General features: G+C 44.6%; 1 protein-coding gene across 2 annotated transcripts; it reads right to left on the minus strand.

Annotated features, from left to right (window-relative positions):
• Positions 1-3,836: 3,836 nt before the first annotated feature.
• Positions 3,837-26,325, minus strand: EIF3L (eukaryotic translation initiation factor 3 subunit L). Of its 2 annotated transcripts, XM_019752992.3 has the most exons (13): positions 26,206-26,325; positions 25,633-25,681; positions 24,415-24,625; positions 22,104-22,183; positions 18,964-19,025; positions 16,155-16,224; positions 15,870-15,943; positions 12,736-12,907; positions 11,070-11,224; positions 10,138-10,308; positions 8,614-9,111; positions 4,919-4,999; positions 3,837-4,048 (listed from the first exon to the last, which is right to left on the minus strand). In XM_019752992.3, exons 1-13 carry the CDS (start codon positions 26,236-26,238, stop codon positions 4,010-4,012), a joined length of 1,695 nt encoding a protein of 564 aa, XP_019608551.1. In that variant the 5' UTR covers positions 26,239-26,325; the 3' UTR covers positions 3,837-4,009. The 2 variants fall into 2 exon arrangements, with proteins under 2 accessions (XP_019608551.1, XP_074182482.1); XM_074326381.2 differs by lacking the exons at positions 22,104-22,183; positions 25,633-25,681; positions 26,206-26,325 and having other exon boundaries at positions 24,415-24,621.
• Positions 26,326-27,281: the final 956 nt, after the last annotated feature.

Below are 27,281 nucleotides of genomic sequence, written 5' to 3' on the forward strand. Positions count from 1 at the left end.
AAAACCTTCACTCCCTTTGCGCATGGGAGAATTATGAACTGACTTCCTCCATTCTGGGCAGCTGCAATAAAGATCCTGGGAGTTGTCTGCAGCTGCTGAATGCCCTGCCTTCCTCGAGCGGTACCAGGCAGAGTTCAGCTGTGCCTGCCCCCTCACGAGGGCTGCTGGCTGCCCAGCACTGCCGCTGGACCCGGACCAAGCCACTGGGAAATGGCCCCAAGTCGGGCGCCCCACACTGGGTCTGTGACTTGGGGCTCCTGAAATGGCCCGTCTCCCAGCAAGGTGAGAAGAGTGCCGAGAGGCTGTGTCAGACACAGCACACCTTGACCTGGCCTGACTTTCATGATGGAGACAGGAGACTCTGCCATGAGCCATGAGACTCTGGTGTTGAATGCAAAGCAAGTTAACCGTGGGGGCTGCTCAGGTGGGTCTGAATTGCTAAGAGCCACCAGTGCCACATGTCAGGACGGGTAATGGGTACAGAGAAGGGATGGTGCTGGACAGGCTGTTTGTTAGGCCAGGGAACCTGGGAGCAGACATCACTGTCGGGGGTCAGGAGGCCTGGCTGGCACCGGCCTGGAGATCAAAACGCTTGGCAGGATCCTGACTCTGCCGCTTGTTAGGGTCCAGCAAGGTAACAAACGAAGAATTTGGAAAGCTACCAAGAGCCCTGTGAATGTCTGCATTTATTATTCAGAGAGGCTGCTTGTGTTTTTCCTTTCTTTGGAAGGTGGGTGAGTTGTAGGATGGTGTTCCAGAGACAGCTCAGGCTTTAGAACTGGGCTGACCCCGGTTCAATTCTGGCTCCTTTTTTGCTCTGGGAAACTTGCACAAGTTCTGTAACCTCCCTGGTGAAGAACGGCTTCCCACCTCACTTCGTCCCAGTCCTTAGTCATCTACAGGGCCCTATCTATATACTGTGTTTCCCCGAAAATAAGCCCTAGCCGGACCATCAGCTCGAATGCGTCTTTTGGAGCAAAAATTAATTAAGACGGTCTTATATTAATTTTTGCTCCAAAAGACGCATTCGAGCTGATGGTCCGGCGAGGTCTTATTTTCGGGGAAACAGGGTATGACAGGGAGCTTCACTCCTCTTTGGTCTCCCCTCCACCTTCCCCCTTGCTCACTCTGCTTCAACTGACCTTTTCACTACATTTTCTCAACACACAACACATGCTCTAGCATCAAGCACTGGGTTTCCTCTTCCTGGAATACTTTCTTCAGATATCTGCGATGTTGTCTTCTTGCCTCATTCAGGTCTCTGCCCAAATGACACCGTGTGCTATTTTCTATCCTATTTGAAATGGTAATTCCTACCCTTGATTTTTCTCCTTTACACGTATTTCCATCCAACATACTAAATATGTTTTATGTGATATGGTTTATCACCTGTCTCCACTCATTAAAATGTAAGCCCATGGAGGCCAGGGTTTTTAATCTAAAATTTTTTAAATTATTTTTTAGGAATTTTGTCTTTTATCCACTTCCGTCATTTCCTCCTTGCCTAGCAGTTTCACTTGCAGGAAAAGGATCCAACCCCTGTGCCTAAAATCCTAGTGTGCCTGATACACAGTAGGCCCTGTGTTAGATTCCTAGGGCTGCGGTAACAAATCACCACAGACGTAGTGGCTTAAAACAGAAACTTATTCTCACAGTTCTGGAAGCCAAAAGCCTAAAATCAAGGTGTCAGCTCTAGGGGAGAACCTATTCTTGCCTTTCTGCTTCGGGTGGTTCCAGGTGGACCCCAGCTTGTGGCTGCATAACTCTAACCTCTGCTTCTGTCTTCATGGGGCCTTTTCCTCCTTTTCTGTGGGTGTCTCTTATAATGACACTTGTTACTGGATTTAGGGGCCACCTGGATAATCCAGGATGATCTTATCTTGAGATCTTTAATTTACATCTACGAAGCCCTTTTTCCAAATGTCACATGACAGGATCCAGGAGTTAAGATACCGATATTATCTTCTCGGGAACCAGCATTCAAGCCACTACAGCATTCAACAGTAACTTTCACATAAGTGAGAAAAAAAGAAGATACAGAAAAGCTTGTAAGTTTGAAATGTGAGAGAGGAGCATGCATTATAGGCCAGGCAGCACGCTGGACGTGTAAATAGCACCTCATTTATTCCTCACGACTCCCCAGGAAGGCAGATTCTATCATCCTTGTTTTATATGCAAGGAACACGGGCTCGGAGGTGAAGTGACATGCAAGCAGGGACTTCTACCCCAAGAGCCACACTGGTGCTCAGCTCAGGGTGACAGGTCCAGCACTAACACCCAGGATAAGAGGAAGCCATTCCACCCAGCTCTAGCCACTGCCTGCCACTGAGCTCCCCGTGACAGTCACCTGGTGTAGGTCCGGCTCTGGTCAGCAGCAGGCACGAAGAATGAGAACCCTCAGGTGTACTGCACGTCGGTGGGCGAAATGGCCCGTGCACACCCATTTCATCTCACAACCTGGGGAGGCGGTCTTTCATTGTCAGACACGGCTACCAGCCCAGAGGTCACAGAGCAAATTAGTGACACAGTTCAGACTTGAATCCAGATGTCAGCCCTTCAAGTCAATGGCTCTTTCCATGTTCTCAAGCCCCCTTATGACCGGAACTCAAGAGCCCAATCACACAGGTGAGCACAAAGCCTAGCTTGAGAACTCACAGCACCGTCACCAGGAAGTGGGAACAGCCCCGGTAACCATGTCATTCCAAGTTACAGAAAACGCGGTTTGCTAATGTACACACAACATAGATTTTTAGGAGTGATCTACTGCGATTTCACCTCTTCTGCCAGTCTTCAGGTAAGACTTCCTCAAGTAAAAACACAAGTTTGGGAAACAAAAGACCTGTCTTCATTACCTCCTACCTTGACCTTGGACAAGCTATTTAATTACTCCACGCCTCACTTTCCTCAATAAAATCAGGATACCAAGTTTATCTATATCTAGAGTAAGTGAGATAACGCATAAACTATGCAGGCTCACTCTTGAACATAAAGTTCCTACAGCTCAAAGAACATTTCATCTTTGCTGGGCGGTCAGGTGAGATGCCTCAACCAGCTTCAGTCAAGCTTTCAATTGTCATAGATCTGCATTATCTGTGCTTTGTTAGAAAAGCTTAAAAATCGGCTGATTTTTAAGTAAGGGGTGCTAGGTTTTGAGGTACAGAAGATGCCATCTCAGAGAAGTCCCCAAGATGGCAGATCCTATATGGATGTCTAAGGGAGGGGTGGCAGTGAGAGCGAAACACAGACACAGTTCAGTTGTGACTGGCCATGAAGGTGCTGGCAGGCACACAGCAGTATCAAACTCACTGAGGGGGCAAGAGGCTGCACACACATAAATCAAGGCTTTCTTTCCATGGGAGGAATCGAAGGCCTGGGCAGCACACAACAGTAGAAAAAAATAGTAGTTTGGAGCCAATTCTTGGCTTTTCTATAACTATGTAATATTGATCAAGTCACTTAACTCCCCGAGTCTAATTCCTCATCCACAAAACGGGGGTGCTACTGCTGAATCCAAGCTGTAAGGTGTAAGCGGCGGACATGGATTCCTCTTAGCATAGTTCCTGGCAGTAAGAGGTGTCCAGTAGCCCTCCCGCTAACATGCATGCAAATCAGAGCAGGTCACTTAACGCTCACCGGATTCTTGTGAGGTGCAAATAAGATACTGAATATGAAAATGTCCTATAAACTGAATAGTGCTTTATGACACAGGGATTAATTCAATGTAAACACCAATAACGGATGCACTGGGGGGAAGTACCGTGGCACATGGGAAATTACCTATTGTTGCCCTCATCCAACATGCTCCCCAACAACAATAACGACATGACAAATCGGGCTCCAAAGAAGACCCTTTACTGAGACCTATTGAAAACATTTGAGTCCTTGATTCAAATAAACTTCATCAGTTGGCTGGCTGGTGCCTGAGCTCGGTAAAGGCTTCAGTGGCGAAAATACTCCCCACTAACAATGACATCAGACTACATTCTAACTAATGCAAGTCTGAATGTACTCAGGGTCTCTGTCCCATCTTCTTCAGAGTTCGATTGAGCTAGAAGAGAAAGAAAAGCAAAGTTAGATAGGGGATTTTCACCCAACCTTTTCCTACGGTGAATGTGATCGCCAGGCCAGACTTCCGGGCCAGCCCTCTGATGTCAGGGAAGGGAGTCTCTGATGTGGGCCTGGGTGGCTCCTGTGTGTAAAGCCCAGTTAGGTTCTCCACCCAACATTCACAGGCCCCTCACAATTCATGCAGATTGTCCTCCCTGCCCTTCACACTCAACACACATACCCTATATTGCTCTGACCATTTTATACACAAGAAAAGGATTCAGAGTGGCTAGACCTGCCAGGGCTGTATGACTACCCTGCTGGAGGAGCCCGGTGGTGTGGAACACAGGCTAGCAGTGACCTCTGCTGGAGAACTCAAGGCACCAGGACGCAGGGGCTCGAGCTATCGCCACAAAAAGAGACCCACACCCTTGTAGTGTTAGACCTGACCCGAAAGACCTCTCCTAGGGCAAGACATAGAATGCACCAAGTCTGTCAAAACAGAGCTCCATGTCCTCTGCCTGCAGGAACTGGCCAGACCTGTCTAAGTTGCAGAATAACTGCCAAATGGGGAGGGATGGCTGAGAGGAGGCAGTGAATCCACCCATATTAGGAAATACCAGGGAGGGAGAGAAGCATCACTGGCTGGCCACCCGCTGAGGGAGATCTTGGAAAGAGATGCTGACATAGCAACTTCTATAGGCCCAACCCCACTCCCCAAACCCCAAGCAGCCAGCCAGTCTAGCTCAGAAACTTACAGGGTCAATTTCGGGCGTTCTTGAAAATAAAAAATAAAAAAAATGTAAAATTCCCCACCCAGTTCCTAACTTCTGTCCCCACCCTGCCCACACACCTCACTCAGACCTCTCACCTCCTCAAATTTGTGAATCTGCCGGATGAAGAAATCCCCATAGCGCCTGGCAACCTTGGTGTCTGCGATGTGGATCATGTCCTGTGGGAAAAACAGTCAGAGAAGCGCAGTGAGGTGGAGCCACTGATGGACTTGCAAATAATCATGATGCTAAGTGCAAGGTAAACCCCTAAAGTGCTTTTCCAGTCAATAGCAGCTTTCTTCCTAGATGACTGATTTTTATTTTCTTCTTGTTAATCATTTATTTTTATTTTCTAGTCTTTTTCAATGAACATGAATCTTTTGGTAATAAAAACATTTAAAACAACATTTTATTCTCATACACTATTGACCAGATTGCAAACTAGCTCCGATTTTAAATTTTGTTTTTTAGCTGAAAATATTTTGCTGAATGTCATTTTACTTGTAAATTCCTACATAGTTTAGGTTAAGACCCCAGAACTTTCTGAATCTTTAATAGGATATTTTCAAATCAAGCATAAAAAGAGCGCGAGAGAAAGAGAGAGAGAGAGAGAGAGAGAGAGAGAGAGAAAGAGAGCAAGCAGTATTTTGCCAAAGACAAACCTGAACCAGGAAGAGCAACAATAACAAAAACATGCAATTACAAACATTTTCAGGGCAGGTCTTTGAGTCATATTTTTATTAATTTAACCTGAATATAATTCCACAGCAAAATCGTATTAGTTATAACCAAGTTTCTAATTCTTGGGGGAAGTGTTTTATTAAAGACCATCCAGATAGTTGGGACTAGTTAAGCTGGGTCATTAAGACATAACAGAGGTATGTAGCAGGTTACTGATATTACCAAAGAATATGTATGTCAGCCATTGGGAATAAACTCAAAAAGGACTTTAGGTAGTTGCCATGACCCTGCAGGGGACAAACAATTTTGTTTGATTTTTAAAAGTATGATTTAAAACACACTGAAAAACTTCCATTACTGACATGTTTCTACTTTCGGTGAGTCTGTTCATGTCAGGGATAGCTACATTCTGACAAACCTCAAGTCTTTCAAGAGCCATAAACTCTAAATAAGAGGGTTCGGTTTAACAAGATGAGCTTTCAAAAACAAACTACTCAAACTGACCTGACAACCAGGTATACACCCAAGAGAATATCTTCACACAAAAACCTGTATGCGACTATTCACAGCAGTGTTACCCACAACAGCCAAAAGGTGAAAACAACTCTATTCATCAAAAATAGATAAACAAAATGTGATGTAGCCACACAGTGGAATATTATTCCGCTGTAAAAAGGAATAAAGCACTGATATGTGCTACAACCTGGGATGAAACTTGAAAACATGTTCAATGAAAGAACTCAAACCCAAAAGGCCATGTTTTACAATTCTATTTATAAGAAATGTCAGGAATAGACAAATCCTCAGAGACAGAAGCAGATTGCTGGTTTGCCAGGGATTGGAGGAAAGGGGGAATTGGGAATGACTGCTAATGGGCAGCGAGTTTCTTTTTGGGGTGACGGAAATATTGTGGAATTAGATACTGGAGATGTTTGCACAACACTGTGAATATACTAATAGTCATGGAATTGTACCCTTTAAAATAGGGAAGTTTATGTCCTGCAAATTATATCTTTAAAAACTCAAAAAAACACGTAGTATGTTTAAACACTTTCTGAAAACAACCAAAAAAAGCAGGACAATTTATTTTTTTAAATGTCTTTATAGCATCAAAGAGCTGAAAAGAGAATAAAGAACTATTTAAGAGAAAACAGAAACCATCCTAAGCAAAACACAGAAGCCGCATCTGTGCTGAGGTCATTTGATAATCTTAGAAAACTTGGGCAGAGGGGACAAAACAAGGCCAGGACCAGCCTAACAGAAGACTCTCCTTGCAATGCTGGGATCCTAAAGGGAAAGCGTAAGAAAACTACAATCCCACTCCTGACTCCAAGCAACGCTTGCCAAGAGGGGCGAGGGGAATAAAAGAAAAAAGACCCATCTCTGAGACATGATAAACACAAAGTGATTCTGTAGCCTAGGCTTGTCGCCTGCCTGGTCCAGGGGACCACAGGCTGTAAGTTCAGTCGATGGCGGTCCCAGAACAGTAACACCCCAGGCACCTTGAAGAGGCAAAGGAAATCCCCTCCAGAGAAGTGAACATTCAACCTTGTCTTCAAAGAATGTGACAAATGGTTTTTCAACAGCAATGAATCATATGTAGTAAAAAAAAATAACCAAGCACATAAGGAAACACTGCATAGTGAGTTAAAAAAAAAAGAGAGAGAGAGAAAGAAACAGAGCTGAAGAGATTAATTAGGGATAGAATGATCAAACAAAAATGATCCAGAATGAAGGAGAAAAACATGGAAGACAAGTTTAAGAGGCATGGAGGACAGAGTGGGGTCTACACACTGTAATAACTCAAGAAGGAGACAAGAGAAGAAATAACATCTAAGAAATATTGCCTAAGAAACATTCTAGAAAAAATGAAAGATAACCAGTCCACTGATTTTAACGGACTGTTATAAGCCCTCATCAGCGTTCCTAGTAGGTCAGAATGGAACGTTTTCTTTACTTGTGAGTGTATGTTCGTGAGGAAACCAAAGGGGGAGTTGCTATTTCATGGAAAGAACAATTCTAGGAATCTAGCATATTTTAAGTCTAAGAAAACTCATTAAAAAAACCAAATTACTCCTTTGAAAAACCTCATTAGGACATTAAAATGTCCCACTTGAACTTAAAATCCCAACAGTGAAATCTAACACTGTTCCTCAACCCACCTCGCCTCCTGAGGAAACCACTGCTGTGTTGATTATGCATCTTTCCAGAAATAACTGCATACACAAGTGTATATAAATGTATCACTTAAAAACAAAAACTTAAATGGACCTCTGACAGTCACTCCATAAAGCCATGTGTACTTTTTGTAATCGCCAAAAACCACCCAAATGTCCATTAGCAGCAAGAAAGAAAAACGGCCGTCAATTGCAGTACATGCTGGACTATGACAGAGCAACGCGCATGAATGAACTACTGCTACACACGATGCTGGACAGTGAATTGCTCAAATACAATGTGAGCAAATGCCAGGCACAAAAAGGATACATACTGTACAATCCCATTATAATAAGTTCAAAACCAGACAGCACACTCAGGGCGGTACAGTCAGGACAGTGGCTTTCCACTTGCTAAAGTACTTCCAACAGTCTAGAAAGCACCTGCCCACTTTCTTCTCTCACCTCATCTCCCGCCACAGCCTGCTCCCCCAGGCCACACTGCAGCAGCCCCTTAAACACCCTGGGGCTCACTCCTGCCCCAGGGCCTTTGTTCCTACTGCTCCCTCAGCCTGGATGCTCCTCCCCCAAATACGTGCTTGGCTCATTTCCTCACCTCCTTCAAGTCTTCGCTTCTACTTCACTTTGTAAACAAAGCCCATCCTGAGCAGTTGATTTAGTGCCGCAACTTGTACCTCCCACCACCACCACTGCCTGGACTCTAACACCTGGCAATTTCTAACCTACTACATGGTTTGCTTAATTATAACGTTTACTGTCTAGTTGTTTACACCAGACTATCAGCACAGGGGCAGAAATCGTCGTTAATTTGCTCACCAGTGTCTCCCAAATGCTCAGCACACTGACGGGAAGACAGTGGGCGCTCACTAAGTCCTTACTGCTGACGCGACGAGCAGGAAGTGCCCCCGAGAACCCGGCCCAAGGGGCCGCCGTACCTTATCGATGTAGAAGTCCACCTCAGAGGCCGACTGGAACTCGCCGTCCAGGGCGGAGATGCCGCTGGTCCACACCAGGTTCTTCATCTTGTGTTTGAAGACGAGGAGCTGGATCCGGAACTCCTGCTCCGTGAGGTCCAGGAAGCCGGCCAGCTTGGCCACGGGCATGGTGGTGTAGAGCTTGAGGAAGCTGCGGATGGTCGACAGCTGGGCCTGCTGCTGCACCTCGTCAGCAAACACCTTGAGCTGCTGCAGGAAGGGCTCCTTGTGGTAGTTGGGGTGCACATTGTCGTAGTTGGGCACGACGGGCGACAGGAACTTGGGGCAGGAGTAGCTGAACAGCTCCTCGTAGACCTGCGGGTCGCCCTTCTGCATGCGCAGCATCTTGTCCCCGTACTTCTCCCGCAGCTGCAGGTGGATGCTCTCGTCGATCCGCATGGGGTACATGGTGAGGGCGATGGCCAGCAGCGCGTGCATCTGCTCATTCTGCTTGTTGATCTGGGGATGGGGAGGCCAGCGCGGGGCCAGTGAATGGACTTCCTGGGGCCCCGCTGCCCACACGGCCCAGCGTTCTCCCAAGTACACTGCACAGCTCTCGGACTTCTCCCTGGTCTTGCCCCAGTCAGTTCATTCCCCACCATCTCTCCCAATCCTCGCTCTAGCTCTATTCAACTCCGGCCTAGTTCCAGGCCCTCCTTACCGTGTTTCCCCGAAAATAAGACTAGCTGGACAATCAGCTCTCATGCATCTTTTGGAGCAAAAATTAATAGAAAACCCGGTCTTATTTTACTATAAGACCAGGTCTTATATAATATAACGTAAGACCGGGTCTTCTATTAATTTTTGCTCCAAAAGACGCATGAGAGCTAAGTGTCCAGCTAGAGCTTATTTTCGGGCAAACGCGGTAGTTGTCTCCTGGATTCTTTACTGGTACCTCAGTCTCTCCAGTCTGCCACACACATTACGGGCAGGTCGATCCTCCCACACCCGTTATGATCAAGGCACCCAGAAACCTCCAATTTCACCTCAATGCCTATAGAATAAAGACGAAGTACTTTTGTTGGGTAATAAGACTCTAACACCCCAAATCGACTACACCCCTGCCCTCCAGCCAAAATGGTTTATTGTGCTGCTATCACCCTATTTCCAAGTCTCAACATCTTAGCTCTGCCTAACAGCTTCTCCCAATTCTATGTATGTCTGGGACCCACCCCCCTCCCTGGCAAAATGCTTGAGGACAATACCCACTGAACTCATTTTTAAACACGAGGGAACACTCAGCAAACTGTTGCTGAATAATAAGTGTGGGCACTGCTGGGGGATAACCCCAGTAAAATACACTATCCTTACTGTCAAGGTGTTAATGACCTAAGGTAATAGACACAACAAAAGAAACCCTTAGAGTAGGCCAGCCATTAAAAAATCATTGTGTTGAAAAAGCATACAAAAAAAAGCAAAAAATGTGGAGTTCACCAACAACTGTTGGCACAGGTGCCCAAGGTCAGGTGGTCAGAGGCCCCTTACCATCTCATACTTGTAGGTGGTCCTCTGGAACATGCTCTTGGTCCTCTGGATGTACAGGAGGATGTTGGCGAAGACCCGGATGGCATCCTGGTAGCGACGCATCATTAAATATGCAAAACCAACATAATAGTATGTGGTGACCTGGCACTCGGGCACACGGGAGTACATGCTCTGTGGAAGGAGACGGAAGCAGCACCCATGAGGCCCAGACAATTCATCCCAGCCAGGATCTGAAAATTGGTGGGCGTAGTGCCAGCTGAGGCAGAAGCACTGCGAGCTCCCCAGCAGAGGCCCTGAACTACGCAGAGGATGCTCTGGCTCTGCAGTCAGAATGGCACAGATTGTACCATTCACCAACCAAGTTACGTGACCGGAGGCCTCCGTTTTCTTGGCTGTAACAAAGGGACTGGACCAGGTGATCCTAAAATCTTTCCACTCTAAACTCTCCACACCTCAGTTTTATGTTCTTCCTTGCTTTCTACTCCTTTCTTTTGCAAATATGCCCTATGAAGGAACAGACAGATAAGATACACAGACACACACGTCAAACAAAAAGGTACCTATTTTTACGTGGCTAGGAAAAACAACCACAGTTAATCATATCGCTATTTATACCATCTTAGAACTAAGACTTTTGTTAATTCTTTAAGACCAGTACAACTTGAATGGTTTTAAAAATCTGCCATTATCATTCTGTTCTAAAACAGAATCAAAAGACTGCTGAATATTTTAAGTGTTAATTTAGCACCAAAGAGAAAGCCCCTTGTCCAGGTTCAGATTTTCACTGAAGTGGCTTCCCAGTTCTTCCTTTTCAACTGCCAGGGGAAGAGTCCTCTTTCACCTCCCAGACACTTGCTCTAATAGATCAGTTTCTCTTGAAGCAGACAGACTTTCTGGCCCAGGGAAGACGGGCAGGGGAAAGAGGTAATTACCTTCTTGTTCAGCTCGATATTCTCCAGCACCTTGATGGCCTGGTAGTAATCTCCCAACAGGGAGTGCAGACGCAAAAGCCCCACCAGGCTGAAGTAGCCAAGCATCTTGTACAGGGAGTGCCGTCCATATTCCCCAGCCACGCTCTCAGGGTCACCTGAGAGAGACAGACACTGAACACTTCAGCACATGGAGGCGAAGGCAGGCACGCCTGACCCTTGAATGTCACTCAGTAAATTCTTCACCTGCTGCCAGCCTCTACAACTTCCTGCAACAAGAAGAACTCTGCCTTCAAAGGAATACCAAGAAACAGCAGCCTGGCCTATGCTAACTTTAAAATTTACCAACAGTTGGGTGGAGGGCAGCATTTCTTTTATTTTTCATTTTTTGGTCCCAACACACCTGAGAACATGAAGGCCCTTCTCATCAGAAGTTACTCACAGAAGCCCTCCTTTCAGGAGATCCAGAGGTCAAAGCCATTCCCTTAATAACACTAAAATGCTATCTGCCTTTCCTACTGAGTTGAAATTTGCACCAATGATGCAAACATAGTGCTGGGTAAAAATACTGACAACTTAGCATAATTCAGGCGGTGGCACAGCTGGACTGGCCGTCACTGTATTCTGTCCCACCACACACTTGCAGTGAAAGAAGTGGCCACTTTTCACACAGTGCCATTTTTACTTGAAGGAATGATGGACAGACAAACTATGGTTATTTAAATTCGGGTATTTGGCAAAAATCTTCTCAAACATGAATGAAACCAGCCTGTTACACTTCAATGAAACCACCTGACAGTGTTTGCTGCCAAGAAAAAAATCTGAGTTTTTTAAGCAAAATTTAGAATTTTATAAAACTTGTATCTGCCACTATGAGCTCAATAGCTTCCAAATAAAGATCTGATAAGGCTGATGGCAAAGTAACAAACGTGAGTTTTAGAAAACTGTGTAACAAAATGTGCCAACATTTAGAAATTCTTGACAACTCAATGAACCAATACTTTACAAAATCATGTATGAGTAAATGGCCCATTCAAGCTGCAGCAAACCAATAAACTTTAATGTAACAAAGTGAAAGTTCACTGATAGGGTTTTAGATTCCTCACTGCAACTAACCTGTAAGACACTACGAAGAACGTGTCAAGTTCTGGTGTGGTATCAAAAAAAATCCATATTACCTGAAGAGGCTATTAAAAATTCCTCCCTTTCCTAACTAAGCATCTTTGTGAGGCCAGATTTTCCTCATATACTTCAACCAAAACAGCATATTGCGACAGACTGAAAGCAGAAGCAGAAATGAGAATCCACTCTTCTAGAAGCCAGACACTAAAGAGATTTGCAAAAATGCCACTCTTCTCACTGGAAAATTTTTTTTACAAAGGTAAACTTTGTGATTCTGTCTTTCAAGAATGTAAGGTGATCTTGACACCCAAATGTCTGAAAAGTGCTGAATCTGAACAAAGGCCCTGAAGACATAGGAGTGTTTACAAACGCGTACCTCAGAAGTGCTGGTTCAGACTGTCAGCCAACAGCTGCCAAGCCCAGGAGCCCCCAGTGCGGGCACTCGGCTACTGTTCACACCCAAAAACCAAAGAAATGACAGCCCATTCATTCCCTAGGACTTCCCACTGTCCCTGTGCATTAGGAACAGATGGCAAGCTGCACTCACCCCCGCTTGTGTACACCTCCAACTGCCGGTTGATGTTGGACTTGTCTACCAGAGAGTGAAGGACATTGAGGACACTGTGAACGTTCCAGATTTTGGGATTGGAACGAAGGAAGTCAATCTCCTCTTCTGACTTCTTGGCGGTCTTACAGCGATACTGGCTAAATGACTGAAACTGTTGGGGAAGAAGGGAAAGATGTAGCAGTGGCGTAAACCCCGAAGTGACAGCCCAAGTGCACGATGCTGGAAATGAGGCGATGCGCAGGGCTCTGGACTGGCGAGGTGGGGGCGAAACTACGACTCATGCTAACCCTCTCTGTACACCGTTTTCTCAGAGCCATCTTTAGTTAAGCTGTGAATTTTGTCATCACTGATTATGTTAGTTGTTGCACAGTTAAGTAAAAATTTCTAAGATAAGAGGTAATTTGTGGGGAAAAGATTCGATTTGGAGACAAACACAGCCTAAAGTCACTTAATATCTCTGGGCTTCACAATGCCGTTAACCTGGCCACCAGAATCAGGTGGTTTGGAAGAGATCTCTATTCAGACGTGGCTTTGCCACGCAGGGTCAGGATTGTGATGGTGTGGTGGAGACGGGCTAGTATCTGTCACGTGTGTGTCTTCCTTTCTACTCGAGTTACCACCTGGAGCGGGACCCCAATCTAAGTCACCTCTCTACCAACCACTGGCCAAGTGTAAAGCACACATAGCGGACAAGCCACAGGTTTTTTTGGGGGGCAGTGGTTCTGTATGGGACCAGCACTAGGCTGGCTCTGACCCACCTACTCAATCAGAATTTCTTGAAGCTCCCTGGTTCATTCTGGTGCACTCAGGTTTGGAACCCAGTGACCTAGAAAGGCTCTAGGTCCTAGATGACCTAAAATTGTTCTTCAACGCCAAGAGTACAGGAGAAAAGTTGCCAGATTTACAATAAATAAAGAATAGTATCCAGAAAATATACGGAATTCTCATACATTAATAAGAACACGACCATCCAATAGAAAAAATAGGCAAAGGAAACTGACGACCACTTCAAAGAAAAACAAGATTGGCCAATTAACAGGGAAAATGTTCAGGCTCTTTAGTTATTAGAGAAATATAAATTGAGATGCCATTTCCTTCCCATCAAAGTGACGGAAATTAGATGAACAACGAGTAGAGAAAGCTTACTCTCAAAAGCTGCTGGTAATAGTATAATTTGATACAGCCTTTTGGCAGGGCAATGTACTACTATTTATTAAAAATTCAAAGGATTAAAATGTTCTGTTATCTTGATTGTGGTTGTGTCATACACTTGGTAAATCTCATTGGTGATACACTTAAAATTGGTACATTTTATTGTATGTAAATTATGCCTCTGTAAAGTTGATTTGATAAAGCAAACATCCTTCAACAAACAATTCTACTTCTAGTGATCCCTAGAGATGTACCTATGTGTAACACATACAAAGATACTCACTGATTCATTGTTTTTATAGTTAAAACCAGAACCCCAAATGTCCATCACCAGAGGAGTGATATATCCATACTATGTAATACTGCACCAAAGAACAAGGCAGGGCTCCATACAGACATGCTAAGTGTTCCAAGTCATAGAAAATTACATAATACAGGACACCATTTTTTAAAATGATACATTTTTATATGTATACATTTATGTAAATGGCTGGGAAACATTAACGTCTGCCTATCTTTCCAGACAATAATTGATGCCTCTGAAAAGACAAGACTCACTTTATGTGCACTTTGAAATATATACATATATTAAACAGTATTAACATGTTCATTTCTTTCTTGTATCAATAAAAATGAACAAAAGAGAGTGGTAGGGAAGAGCCACTCACCCTATGCGACACCCACGTGGCTGGAAGGGATCACCAGGCCTCACTGGCCAGTCTTTGTTAGAAATGAAAGCACCTTAAGCCCCTTAGGAAGAGAACAACAGCTAAACCCAGGGAATTATGACTGTCTTCAGAGGGATGAAGAACCTTAGCACGGATGACCCTCCTCGACTGGCCTGCCGAGCTTCTAAAATTATGCCAAATTAGAGGCTGACACAAGCCAAGAAGCCAGAAGGGGCAAACAAGGCCAGTGTGGTTTGTGGCCTAAACTGCACAAAGGCACTGAAGTCTCCTCATCTTGAGCAGGAAGCCTCTTCCTCAAAGAGCCCTAGGAAGGTTTGCTTAGCTCCCCAATCACAACTTAGCAGCACTTTGTATTCACAGTCTCTTTGGTCCATGGAGCTCAAACATCTTTATTAAGAAATCGAGTCCCCCTGAAATACCCAGTGAGAGCTATACCATCCCCATGAAACATACAGAAAACAGATTTTTTTCCAAATCCTTTTGTTTTACAATCTATGTTATGTTTTAAAGAATAAAATGGGGCTCAAATCAGGTGGAGAATAATGATGATATTGACCATCAAAACAACCAGGCAACATCAATTGAGTAATTTTTCTGTGACTGCACTGGGCTGAGCACTTTATACATGATCCCCCAGCAACCTTCCCATCAATCCCTGTTTTGGAGAAACCAAGGCACAGTGTGGTTAGTAATCTGCCGAAAGTCCTGAGCTAGTGAACAGCAAAACTTGAACTCTTACCCTCAGGCCCCTCAGCTGTATCGGGCATGGTTCTCAGTGGAACTTCTGAGGTGGATTAAGATTTCCATTTTGATAAAAATGTTGTTTTATTCTGATCTAACATATACTTAAGTAACCACTACCACAATTAGGATATAGAACATCTACGTTTTATAGGTTAGAAAAGTGAGGCTCGGAGAGCTTAACTGGCACGTCATTGTTACAGAGCCACCAGGTGGCACCCCAGACTAGGACCCACTTCTCCGTGGCCCCAAAGCCTGTGAGACCTGTATCCTTCCTACCAGACTACCTCTCAAGGTCAGGTGGGAACTTGGTAGAAGTTCAACTCTCCTGACTTCCAAGTTCCTATCTGGAGCCCTAAGGCCTCACTGATTTCAGAAAACCAAGACACAGGAGTCTACCGCCATAGGAGATTTCACACTGCGATGGGTGTATTTTTATACCATGTACCTTTTTAACAATACGAGCAATGGTAACAGCTACTCCTTGTTTGGACCAGTTATTCCAAACGAGGCCAAGGGCTGAGCAGGTACCTGATAGATGAACTCATCGATGATATCCCAGAGCCACTGGTTGGGGAGTTCAAGGGGAGCAGGACCATCAGCATCTGTGCAGATCACAGGACAGTCAGACTCGAAGCCATCACTGTGCCCATTCAGAAAAGCCGCAGATCGCATGTCACAATTTCTCTCTGAAAAGGCTGTGACTCACAAGACTTCCCCCCTTCCCACCGGCACATTAAATCCTGCTGAGAAGAGCGGGAGGCCACTAGTAGGTCTCATCATAACCTCCCCCACACGGCCAAACCCCAGACTCACTAAGAATGTAGTTGAAGAGATTGCAGTAGTTGTAATAGGATTCAAACCTCTGTTCCAGGGAAGGTCCCCCCTATGAAGAGAACAGAGACATCAGGATATAATTAATTTAAATGTGTTTTACTCATGACCTACCACGATGGCGGAAAACAAATACATGAGAATTGATGCCTGTTCTCTCCTCAGTATGCAGAGAGCACCCAGGAGGGAGCGAAGACAGTAGTGCTTCAGCAGTTCAAAGGGGCACTGAAAACCGGCCCACAACGGTCAGGTTTTATGGCAACAACCTTAACTGAAGGTAGAGAACAGGCATACCGATCTGGCAAAGCTGTGGAGAGAGGAAAGGCACTTCAGGAAAAACAGTACCAACAAAGGCAAGAGGTAAAACTGTGGTTGGGGAGGAAGAGCAGACATTGCTACACTGGGCTATACTGGGCTATACTGGACCACACCGGGCTAGAAATGGAGTGGTCTTCAGTGCCGAACAAGAATCTAGGTCAGGGTGGTCAGCAAATCCCCAATCATCTGTTTTTGTAAATAGTTTTACTGAAACGCAGCCATGCCCATCGTTGTCTATGGCTGCTAGAAAGGCATAGCTGAACAGATTCCAGAGACCACTATGGCCCTTAAAGCCTAAAATACTGCCTGACACTTTACATGGAAGGCAGCTGACCCCTAATCTAGACTTTAGATTGCTGGCAACTGAGAACCACAGGTTTCTGAGCTGGGGAACATGATGAATGAAGTATTTATGATGGAGTAGAAAGAACACTGCCTCAGAGTCTTAGCACCACTGCTTATTGACTGTAGAGTTCTGACAATATATTCAATCTCTCTGTAAAACGAGATTATGTAGTGCCTAATACAGTAAATGCTCTTTTAATGAAAAACCTCCCTCTAGGGGTTCAAAACTGGTCATGTATGTGAAAGTGCCCTGTTTGGTACCTAGCAAAAAGGTTACAGGGTCAATCAATATCTGCTGAATCTTTACCTATAGACCAGAGGGAAGATTAGAGATGGTAAACCCAGCTATACTATGGCTTCTGATGCATGGTCTTCCCAAAGCAGCCATGTCATGCAGGCTGGCTAGATTCTTGGCCTAGCCCACAAAGCACCTGATCCACAGCGTTAATGATAGGAGGGACTCTTTACTTTCTATCAGATAAGGTACTCAGAGATCTCACTGGGATGCTAGAAAGACGTGGCTCCCTGCATTACTTTGGCAACAGAAACGCCTCCAGCTATCACCACTAATGGTGGCTCCGACCAAGGCAGGAGCTCTCGTTAGGTCAGGTGCTCCTCAGGGGGACAGAAGGTGAGTAACTGAGTAGCTGGGACCTCCTTAGGTGGGAACACTCTAAGGCAAGATGGTGGTGCCGGTTTCTTTCATTTACACACGCGCACACATGCTCCAGCGATTAACATGTCTCCCTCAAGGTGTGGGCACTGGATTAGAGCAGTGAACAAGAAAAGTCTGTGCCCTGGTGGAGCTTACCCTCTAGTGGCGGAAGCAAACAAAAACAAACAAACAAACAAACAAATTATACAGTGTCAGTTAGTGATATGTGCTTTGACGTGCCACAGAGTATGGCTAGGAGCCCGGGGAAAGTTGCAGGAAATGAGACTGGCAAGGGAGCCAGAGGCCAATTCAAGCAGGACCTTGACTAAGACTTGGGATTCTACTCTAAGTATGGTGGGAAGTCATGGTGGGACTGAGGAAGGGAGTGATTTGATGAGACTGTTTCAAAAGGATCATGGTAGTTAGTAGGCTGAGTGAGAATAAACTTAAGTGGGCACGAAAGGAAACTGACACCAGGAGAGTGGCTACCCAGGAGCTAAGGCAGGAGATAACAATGCCTCGAACTAGGGGAGCAGCAGTGATGGCAGAGAGAAGTGGTGGTTTTAAGAAGTATGTTGAAGGTAGAGCAAAACAGGATTTGCTGCAAGGATGGGTGACAAGTAAGAGAAAAGTCAAGAACGACGCCTAGGTTTTCAATCCAAATACCTGGGTGAAGAGTGGTGTCATTTACTGAAATAAAGAACACAGGACACACAGATTTCGAGAGAAAACAGGAGTTCAATTTTGAGCATGTGAAACTTGAGATGACTATCAGCCAAGTGGAGATGTTGAGCAGTTGAATATGTACGTCGGGAGTTGGAGACACTGGAGCTAAATCAGTGGTGTATAGAAATAGTACAGATAGAATTTTAATATGCGTCAGGCACTCCAAAATTCAGGAATCGAGAAGACTCGAACCAGTGCCCAAAGTGTGGGAGAAAGAACACTGGTGTCACAATAAGACAGGCTCGAGTTTTGTCACTAGTCGTGGGAATTTGAGAAAAAGTAACTTCCTTGCACTCTGCAGGACCGCAGTGAGGATGAGACGTGGAGACGTGTGCCCAGTGCCTAGCGCTGTGCCTGGCACACACTGACAGTTTCATGTACATTTCAAAGGGAAGGAGGCTCAGGGGCGAAGCACTGAAGGGAAAAGAAAGGGCATCCCGAGCAGAGGCAGCAGAAGGTGCCGGAGCACACTATTAGGATGGCAGCCCACAGCCCAGCACACCGCCATAAGGGCACAGCCAAGGAGAACTGGGCACGGAGAAATGAAAAAGCATGTCCAGGCCATGCAGTGTTCCAGTTTGTCTGGAACAGATACCCAACTTTCTAGGTTCAATCTTCTCGCTGCCATTTCTTAAAAGAAAACATGCCAATGCCTCTTAGACACTGAACCAATATAAACTAATGACTGTGTTCCAGGGACAATGTGGCATAGAGTTTAAAAACTGCCAGCCACATTTAGATACTCACACTGACTTTGGCATATATGTGTCTATAGTACAACTCTTTGTACAAAATCAGGAAGACAGCATCTGAAAGAGATGGCAGAAAGGTACTTTAGTAATCCACAAAACAACTAGGGTATTCTGGCAGTTTTACCCCTTTGGGGGCAATAAAGAGATAAATGTGATACAGAAACTAAACAACATCTAAACTCTAATGCTTACACCCTAAGAATAAGTACAGCAAGAAAATTTATTTTTCAAGGGAAGATGACTAGACTTTGGGTGGTGAGCACACAATAGAAGATGTCGTATTATAAAGTTGTACACCTGAAATTGACATATTAACCAATGTTATCCCATAAATTTAATAACAAAAAATAGAATCCATTTCTCCTTTTACTTTCAACCTCATCTTAATCTCATTCACACCCATTTCTGTTCACCAGTTATACTTTTGCCATCCAGTTGCTTAAATAAACTGCACATAAATAAATGGTAATAGCTCCATGAAAAGCAATGACACTACCTATAAAAACTGAAATGTATCATTGACTTAGGAATCCTATTTTAAAAAATACTATTGATATGACATAATCCTTTAAAAATAGAAAGAAAAAGGAAGCTCTTTTAGTATTGATGTTGAGCAGAAAAGAGTTAACATAGCAGAGAAATAATGTCTACTATCCTTAAAGAAGCCTGCAAGTAAAGTTGGTCCCTGGCTAGCATCTGGGAAGTAGATTTCAGGAGGGTTCCCACCACCCTGACAAGGGCGCTCTGCTCTCCCTAAACTGTGCAAACAATATGGTTTATTCTGAACATCTGCTTTTCCTTCTAGGAGTTTGGAATTTTGGTACATGCTAGGCAGAAGGTGCCTACATGACTAGCCCCCAATAAAATCCCTGGACACCAAGTCTGTCATAAGCTTCTCTGCTGGACAACTTTTCACATGTTGCCACAATTCCTTGCTTGAGGAATTAAGCACATCCGATGTGACTCCAAGGGAGCGGCTGCTGGAAACTTGCAGCGGGTTTCCTCTAGACTTCACCGCATAACCTTTTCCCTGGGCTGATTTTGCTGTACCCCTTTTGCCGCAAATCCTCACAGCTGTGGGAACGACTATACACCGAGTACTATGAGTCCTCCCAGCAAATCATCCAACCTGGGGATGCTCTTAGGAATCCTGGAGATGCAGAATACTCTCCAAAAATATATTTTAAAAAATAAATAAAAGGAGGAGGAAAGGGGCATATAGTCTATGTAAAAAAGGAACAAAAGAGTTCTGGTTGACCACTGAACAACATGGGTTTGAACTGTGCAGGTCCACTTACATACGGAAGTTTTTCAGTAAATACCTATACTGTTTGCAGTTGCAGAGCTGGGAGTCTGCAGATGTGGAGGGCCGACTGTATGCACTGATCTATGCCATTTTATATAGGAGACCTGCGGATCCGTGCATTTTGGGATTCGCAGGGGGTCCTAGGATCAACCTCCATGGATATCGAGGGACAACGTAAGTTTTGGGGGAATCAAAAGTTATATGCGGATTTGACTACAGGGGAGGTCAGCACCCTTAACCACTGCGTTGTTCAGGGTCAACTGTATTCCTATTTGCTTATATATGAGTATAGATTCATGGGAAGGATAAACAAGAAAATGATAACACTAGACGGCTCCAGAGAGAGGAACCAAATGCTTGGGATGGACGTGGAAGGAGGATTTTTATAACAAATCTCCTTTTATACTCTGAGTACTCTGAATCCTTCCCTGTTTAAAAATATATATTATGAGACTCCTACTGTATTTTAATATACGTAATATTACATTCTTTATAGGCAAACAGGCTCCATATTAAACAGAGGATAAGGTCTGAGCAACACAGAAAATAGCATTTCTTTCCTTCCTTCCTTTTCTTTTCTTTCTTTCTTTTTTTTAAGTGTGTTTTTCCAGGACCCATCAGCTCCAAGTCAAGTAGTTGTTTCAATCTAGTTGTGGAAGGCGCAGCTCATAATGGCCCACGTTGGAATCAAACTGGCAACCTTGCTGTTAAGAGCACAGCGCTCTAACGAGCTGAGCTAACCGCTGCCCCAACATTTCTTTCAGAGTGCGTTCTAAACCTTAGTAATGAGTATGATACAATAGTTAAGTGTTCAAAAAATGTTAGCCATAAAAAAAAGAAATGCAAGCCTTGTACACTGAAAACTGCAAAACATTGTTGAAAGAAGTTAAGAACTCAATAAATGGAAAGACATCCTGTGTCCATGGACCAGAGGACCTAACATTGTTAAGGTGGCAATTCCCCCAAATCGGTCTTAAAATTCAATGCAATCCTTATCAAAATTCTGGCTACCTTCTTTGCAGAAATTGACACGCTGATCCTAAAATTCATATGGAAATCCAAGGAACTCAGAAGAACCGAAATAATCTTTAAAAAAAACAGTTGGAAGATGTAAACCTCCCGATTTCAAAACTTACTACAAAGCTACAGTAATTAAAACAGTGTAGCATAAGCACAAGGCTATAGACATATATCGATGGAGTCAAAATCAAACTCCAGAAGTAAACCCTCACATTTACGTGACAACCACCTTTGACAACAGTAACAAGAGAATTCAATGGGGGAAGATGGGTCTTTTCAAAAATCGGTGCTGAGACCGCTAGATATCCACACGCAAGAGAGTAAAGTTGGATCCTCCTACCTCACACCGTATACCGTGTTTCCCCGAAAATAAGACCGGGTCTTATATTTTTGCTCCAAAAGACGCATTATGTTCAGGTGATATCCTGAAAAATCATGCTAGAGCTTATTTTCCGGTTAGGTCGTATTTTCGGGGAAACCCGGTACGAAAGATACCATCAGAAAATGGAAGATGGGATGAGGCTAGAGAGCCCATTCTAGAGTCACTGTAATGACCCCCCCCCCAAATTAGAGGGAAACGGAAACAAGTCAGCACAAAGAGCTCGATCTCAGCGTTCACCACGTGTTGAGAGATCTGTCCTCCTCACTTATTCAGCCTTCTTTCAACAAGTTATTCACTAAGGGTCTACTATGTACCAAGACCTGAGGAAATAAAATGGTGAGCGAAACAGACACAGATCATCCTGAGCTTTCTAATGACCCCCCATCATAGGATCCCATCCAGCACACAGGACAGAGCTCACACCTACCGTTTCCAACCTGCGGGGCAATGGCTTCAGCCTCAGGCCAAGGTGTATTCTTAAAGAATCTTTCTGTCAGCTTCGTCCAGCTGAAAACCAAGAAGAAAAATTCTAGAACTCCAAAACAGAAAGGACCCGAGAGAGGCAACCCTTACATTTTACAGGTAAGGACCCAGGTTCGGAAAGGGAAAGAAGTCACAGAAATAAAGCCAGAGCCAGAGACTTCCAAGTCTATAACTTTCCTCGATTCAACTCTATACCCCAGATAACCTTTCTTAATTCACTAAAACACTCCCTTTCTATCAGTTAGGCACCCACCAAGCTCTTCAGAACCATCTCCTGCCTTTGCATCATGAACTCCAGCCATATTTAACTGCTCGCTGTTCCGATTTGAGAATTACTTTTTGGATACTCCTACCTTCCTCCCTTAGCAATGTTGTTTCCACTTCCTGGACCAGTTTCCTCCTCCCCCTCTCCAAACATGGAAGCAAATCAGTTTGTTAGAGTCTGATGCCACAATTTATAGCATCCAACCCAAACGCTGCTGCCCAGGATGCTTCACAACCCTACAGGAAGTTTCTGTTCATTTTCTTTCTCCTGATCCCTTCAGCAGCTACTTCAACTTTCCCCGACTCTCCCTAGGCCCCATCTCTCCCTCGTCTCCATTCTCAGTTCAACACAGAAACACGCTCAAATCCCCCTTCAAAACAGAAAACAGAAAGTGTTCCAATAACCCTGTCAGTCCTCTACACTTACCAACTCTGCTTTGTCAGCCCCCATTTGTTGCCCCATTGTCATCTGGCTTCTGCCTCCACCACTCCACTGAAACTGACTTTGCTAAGATTATCAAGCACCTTCAAAGTCGCAAATTCAACTGGCTCCTTTCTCATCTCAACCTCGCTAGAGCACTTAACATTTGTTGACCACTCCTCCTTCAAAGTCTCTTTTCTCTTTGGTTCCCGGGACCTTTCTCTCTGCTGATTTACTACCTACTTTTCTGACACTTCTCTCTGCTCACTTACTATCTAGTTTTCTTTCTGCTCCATCTCCTTTACTGTTCCTCTTTCTCTGCCCACAGCCCCAAAGGAACTAATTTCCTAAGTGCCAGCCACTCTCTCACTCCACATTCTCCTAGGGAAAGCTCTACGGCACACTGGGCTTCAGCTACTGTATCTGTCTGCACTGTCCAATACAGTAGCCACTGGCCTCATGTGACTGAAGAACTGAATTTATCATTTCAGTTAATTTTAAAGTAAATTAAAAAACAACATTTAACTCAGTTACTGAAAAACTTTAAAGTTTTAGAATATATTTTATATTTGGAACAACATGGACATGTGAATCTACTTTTCTAATTACGATTATGAAATCTAAATAGAGATCAAGTATTTATATTACACACAAATTGAGATGTACTACAAATGTAAAATATGGGATTTAGAAAATTTAATACAAAGAAAAACATCTCATTATCGTTTAATACTGATTATATGTGGAAATATTTTAGCTACATTGGATTAATAAATGTTTAAGATTAATTTCACCTGATTTATGTTTTTTAAATGTGGCTGATGAAAAAAATTTAAATTACACGTGGCTGGTATTATATTTCTGTTGGACCGCAGTGAAAGACCCGGGGGATGAAGGAAACACAGGTCAGGGTTTAATCCCTATTCACTGATCCAAGGCCTTTGGCTACTTGCTTTATCCACTTACCCTTCCAGAACTTGCTTAAATTCTACTTCCTTAGAAAAGTCTTTCCTGACTCCCAACCATAACTGACCTGTCTTACCTCTAATGCCCATTACACAAGGGCAGTCCCCTCAAAACCAGATACAACCACTCAAAGATTGGTTCACCCCGTTATGCACTGAGACATTACATAGCAGTTTAGAATTTAGGCTCTGATGTCAGACTGTACAAGTTCAAAACTCAGCACATCTGCTTAACTATGTGACTTATCCTTTCTATGCTTTGTTTCCTTGCCTATAAAATGAGGGATGTAATAGTACTTACTTCATGGGGTTACTGTGAAAGGTAAACTAGTAAATACAAGAACAGCACGCTGGACAGCGCCTGATCTGTATTGATCGTACATACTAACTGCTATTGTAAGTACTGACAGTGATGTTATTTTAGGCCTTTGTATGAATTCTGGGGATACAGAGTCCAACAAAATAACATGTCCCTGGCCCCAGTGAACCACAGAAACCCCTTGGGCATTCTCTTAACAGAAAAATGATTAAACGGCACCCCTTTTTTGGGGTGGTATCACTAAGCCAGTCCCCCCTGGAAAGAGATTTCAGCCAGCAGCCTGTACCTGTTCTCATAGATGTCCTGAATCTCATACACTTTCTGGTCAATGACATCGCTGGACACTCGACTGGCCTGCAGTTCATATACCTTCTGGTCAATCAAATCCGAGACGGTTTTGTGGAAATACTGGATGAAGTTTTTGATCACTTCAGGGATCACCTGATAGGTCTGCTGTTCATACTGACGTTCATAGGCCAGATCCTGCTTGGGATCTCCTAGAGGGTGGAAATAACAAACAATTTACAAAGTGCTTTCAAGCCCACATATGTAACAAAACAAAAGGCCAAAACCATCCCCCAAACTAAACTCAAACCTATAAAATCGGATATAATTCCCTTTTAAACATTCAGAGACATAATCCTCCCAAGTCACTCCCAATCCCATCGCCCTGTTTCTTCACAACATTTACCACTAAAGTTATTTATCTACTATCTGTTTCCCCCACTAGAACCTAAAGTCTACGAGGGCAAGAATCTTGTCTGTCTTGTACCAAGATGGACCCAGAGGACCTAGAAGAGTTGTGTGTGTTGGAGAAGGGGGAAGACTGTGGGAAGGGAGAATTAAGTAGTAGGTACTTAATATTTTTTGAATGAATTACTGCCATTTTCTACCTATGTGCCTTGTTGCAAGTTACTACTAAACTTCTCTGTGCTCAGTTTTCTCAGTTTTTTCACAGAGACAACGTGAATTTACACACTGCACAGAAGTGTTGTAAGAACTAAATGAAATACATCACACAAAGTACCCAGAAGAATGCACGGCACTTACTACTAAGTGCTAAGTCAAACCAAACACTGTAACATTTCAGGAAACTTCAAAAACTTTGGACTTGCGAACTATTACATTGTTTTGTACACCTGAAACTAATAACTAAAAAAGGGGGGGGGAAATCACTAACAAAACAAAAACAAACTCTCTGGACTTGGTTTGAATCACTTTAATTTTTCACAATGAAGATTTTCTTCTGCAGCGAATAGTTTAAACAAAGAAATCACAGCCAGGATAGCAATCCTTCCCTTCTGACACTTTGAGGTGGACCATGAAAAAAGGCCTGGTTTATTAGGCTCTATACCACCCTCCTGCTGAGAGCTAATAACTGACTCCAAGCCTAGCCCATCAAGAAGCAATTTTAAATAGGTGCCCGTCATAGCTGTTCTGAGACACACTAATAAAGGTGCCAAACCTTAGAAGTCCCCAGCTAAGCAGAAAATCCCCGTCTCACCTGTGTGCATATCATAGTCGCCAGGGTAAGTATAGGGATCATAAGCAGTCTGTTAAGAAAGAGACAAAGACAGAACAGTCACCAATTCGTGAATCCAAAATCCTTTCTAGGGCTCATGTGCCAAGCAGGGCATTAGAGATACAAAGGTGGGTAAGACACAGTCCCTGCCTCTGAGGATCTCACATGCCTGTGAGAAAAAGGCGAACAAGCAATGATAACACCAAGTTACAAGTGCTGTATTATTAATGAAAGGCAGAGCAAAGCACAAGAGGCGGTGGGAATCAGCGGGGTTTGACAACACAGCCTAAACCGTAAGAGCTCAGTTACAGAAACACATTCCCCGCTTTCGGAAAAGGAGAGGACGAGGGGACCGGACATGGGAAGTGGGCGGGCAGAGACGCGGCTGATGAGCCGAGAGTGGTGGCAGCAGCATGACGGCCGCGCAGGCAAGGAGGCAGGCGGGAGCTGGTCGCGGCTCCCAGAGAGGGCCGGACACCGTCTCACCGCGAGGCCCAGCACCCAGAGAGACCTGCCTCCGTCGGGGAGCCCAGCACCCGCTTAGGGTCAGGTTACCTCAGACTCGTAATCATCAGCGGGGTAAGACATGGCTGCGGCCCTCGCGAACAACGCCGAAGAGAGCGTGAAGAGCTGCCAGTGCCTGTTTCCTGAGGCCGGAAGTTCCGCCCCGCTGTGCCCGCCTGGAATCGGAAGCGTTTCCGGGGCCGCCGGCAAACTGAGGCAGCCATGTTAGGAAGGGCAAAACGACTGACACCTAAATTCTTCTTCCCTCTTCAAATAGAGGTTTTACAAAGGAAGGCGACTCTGTAGTACTTGCGTACATTCAAAAATAAGGACATGAAATACCTCGGCATGATAAAGGATGGGCAAAGTAAGAGAAACCAGAAGAATGCCACACAAAATATGGCCGACGGCTTCCTCTGGCCGACATCTCGCGAGGGGAAATTCAGCTACGGAGTGGGGTGGGGGTTCTGATGTTGGGTTTAGGTGTAAGCGGTTTGCCCGCGCTGTGAAATGTCTTCAAACGTTCTGGCCCCAAAAGGCTAAACTTACTGAAAGTTGAAACTTGGTCCCATGCAGTGAAAAAGCATTGAGAAAAGGCGCCTCCCGACTTTGGACGTTAAGGTTGGAGCAGGCAAAGATGAGGCCAGCTGTGGAGTGAGGCCCTGGAGGAGTCCTGGGACCCACCGGAGCAGCCCTGAGTTTGGAAGTGGGCGGTTGAGTGGATTTGCGTCCCGGGGAAACCCTCGAGTTAGGGACAGGGTTATAAAACAAACCAACAGAAACCGGTATGTCGAGGGCCTTACTTAGTTCAGCCATCTGCTTATCCAACCACCTAGCGGAAAACTGAATTCCAGTCCCTGCTCTGCCACTGATTTACTGTGTGACCAAGAGCATATAATCTCCCTCTCTAAGCTCCAGCCTCCGCATCCTCTTGTTTCAAAGGCCTCCTTGCTTTTCCCAGCGAGGCAGTCCTCGGGGCTTTTCCATTCACAGTTACCTGGTCTGGATTCTAGAATGCAGTCCTCCCAGATATCAGCAGGGCTCGCTCCATCACCTGCATTTGTTTACTCTGACTCCCGCCACTCAGAGCATCTTATGTAGAATTGCAACCCCACCCCCACCCCACC

The sequence above is a fragment of the Rhinolophus sinicus genome, chromosome 1 (assembly GCF_057876585.1).
Source record: "Rhinolophus sinicus isolate RSI-liver-muscle chromosome 1, RSI-T2T, whole genome shotgun sequence".
NCBI lineage: Eukaryota > Metazoa > Chordata > Mammalia > Chiroptera > Rhinolophidae > Rhinolophus > Rhinolophus sinicus.

Bases quoted from the DNA above. Each gene is read 5' to 3' on its own strand.
- EIF3L (XM_019752992.3), bottom strand. From the start codon at position 26,238: ATGTCTTACCCCGCTGATGATTACGAGTCTGAG. The intron at 25,682-26,205 runs GTAACCTGACCC...CTTTCTTAACAG, and splicing joins CTGATGATTACGAGTCTGAG to ACTGCTTATGATCCCTATAC. The intron at 9,112-10,137 runs GTAAGGGGCCTC...CCCCATCCCCAG, and splicing joins CCACCTACAAGTATGAGATG to ATCAACAAGCAGAATGAGCA.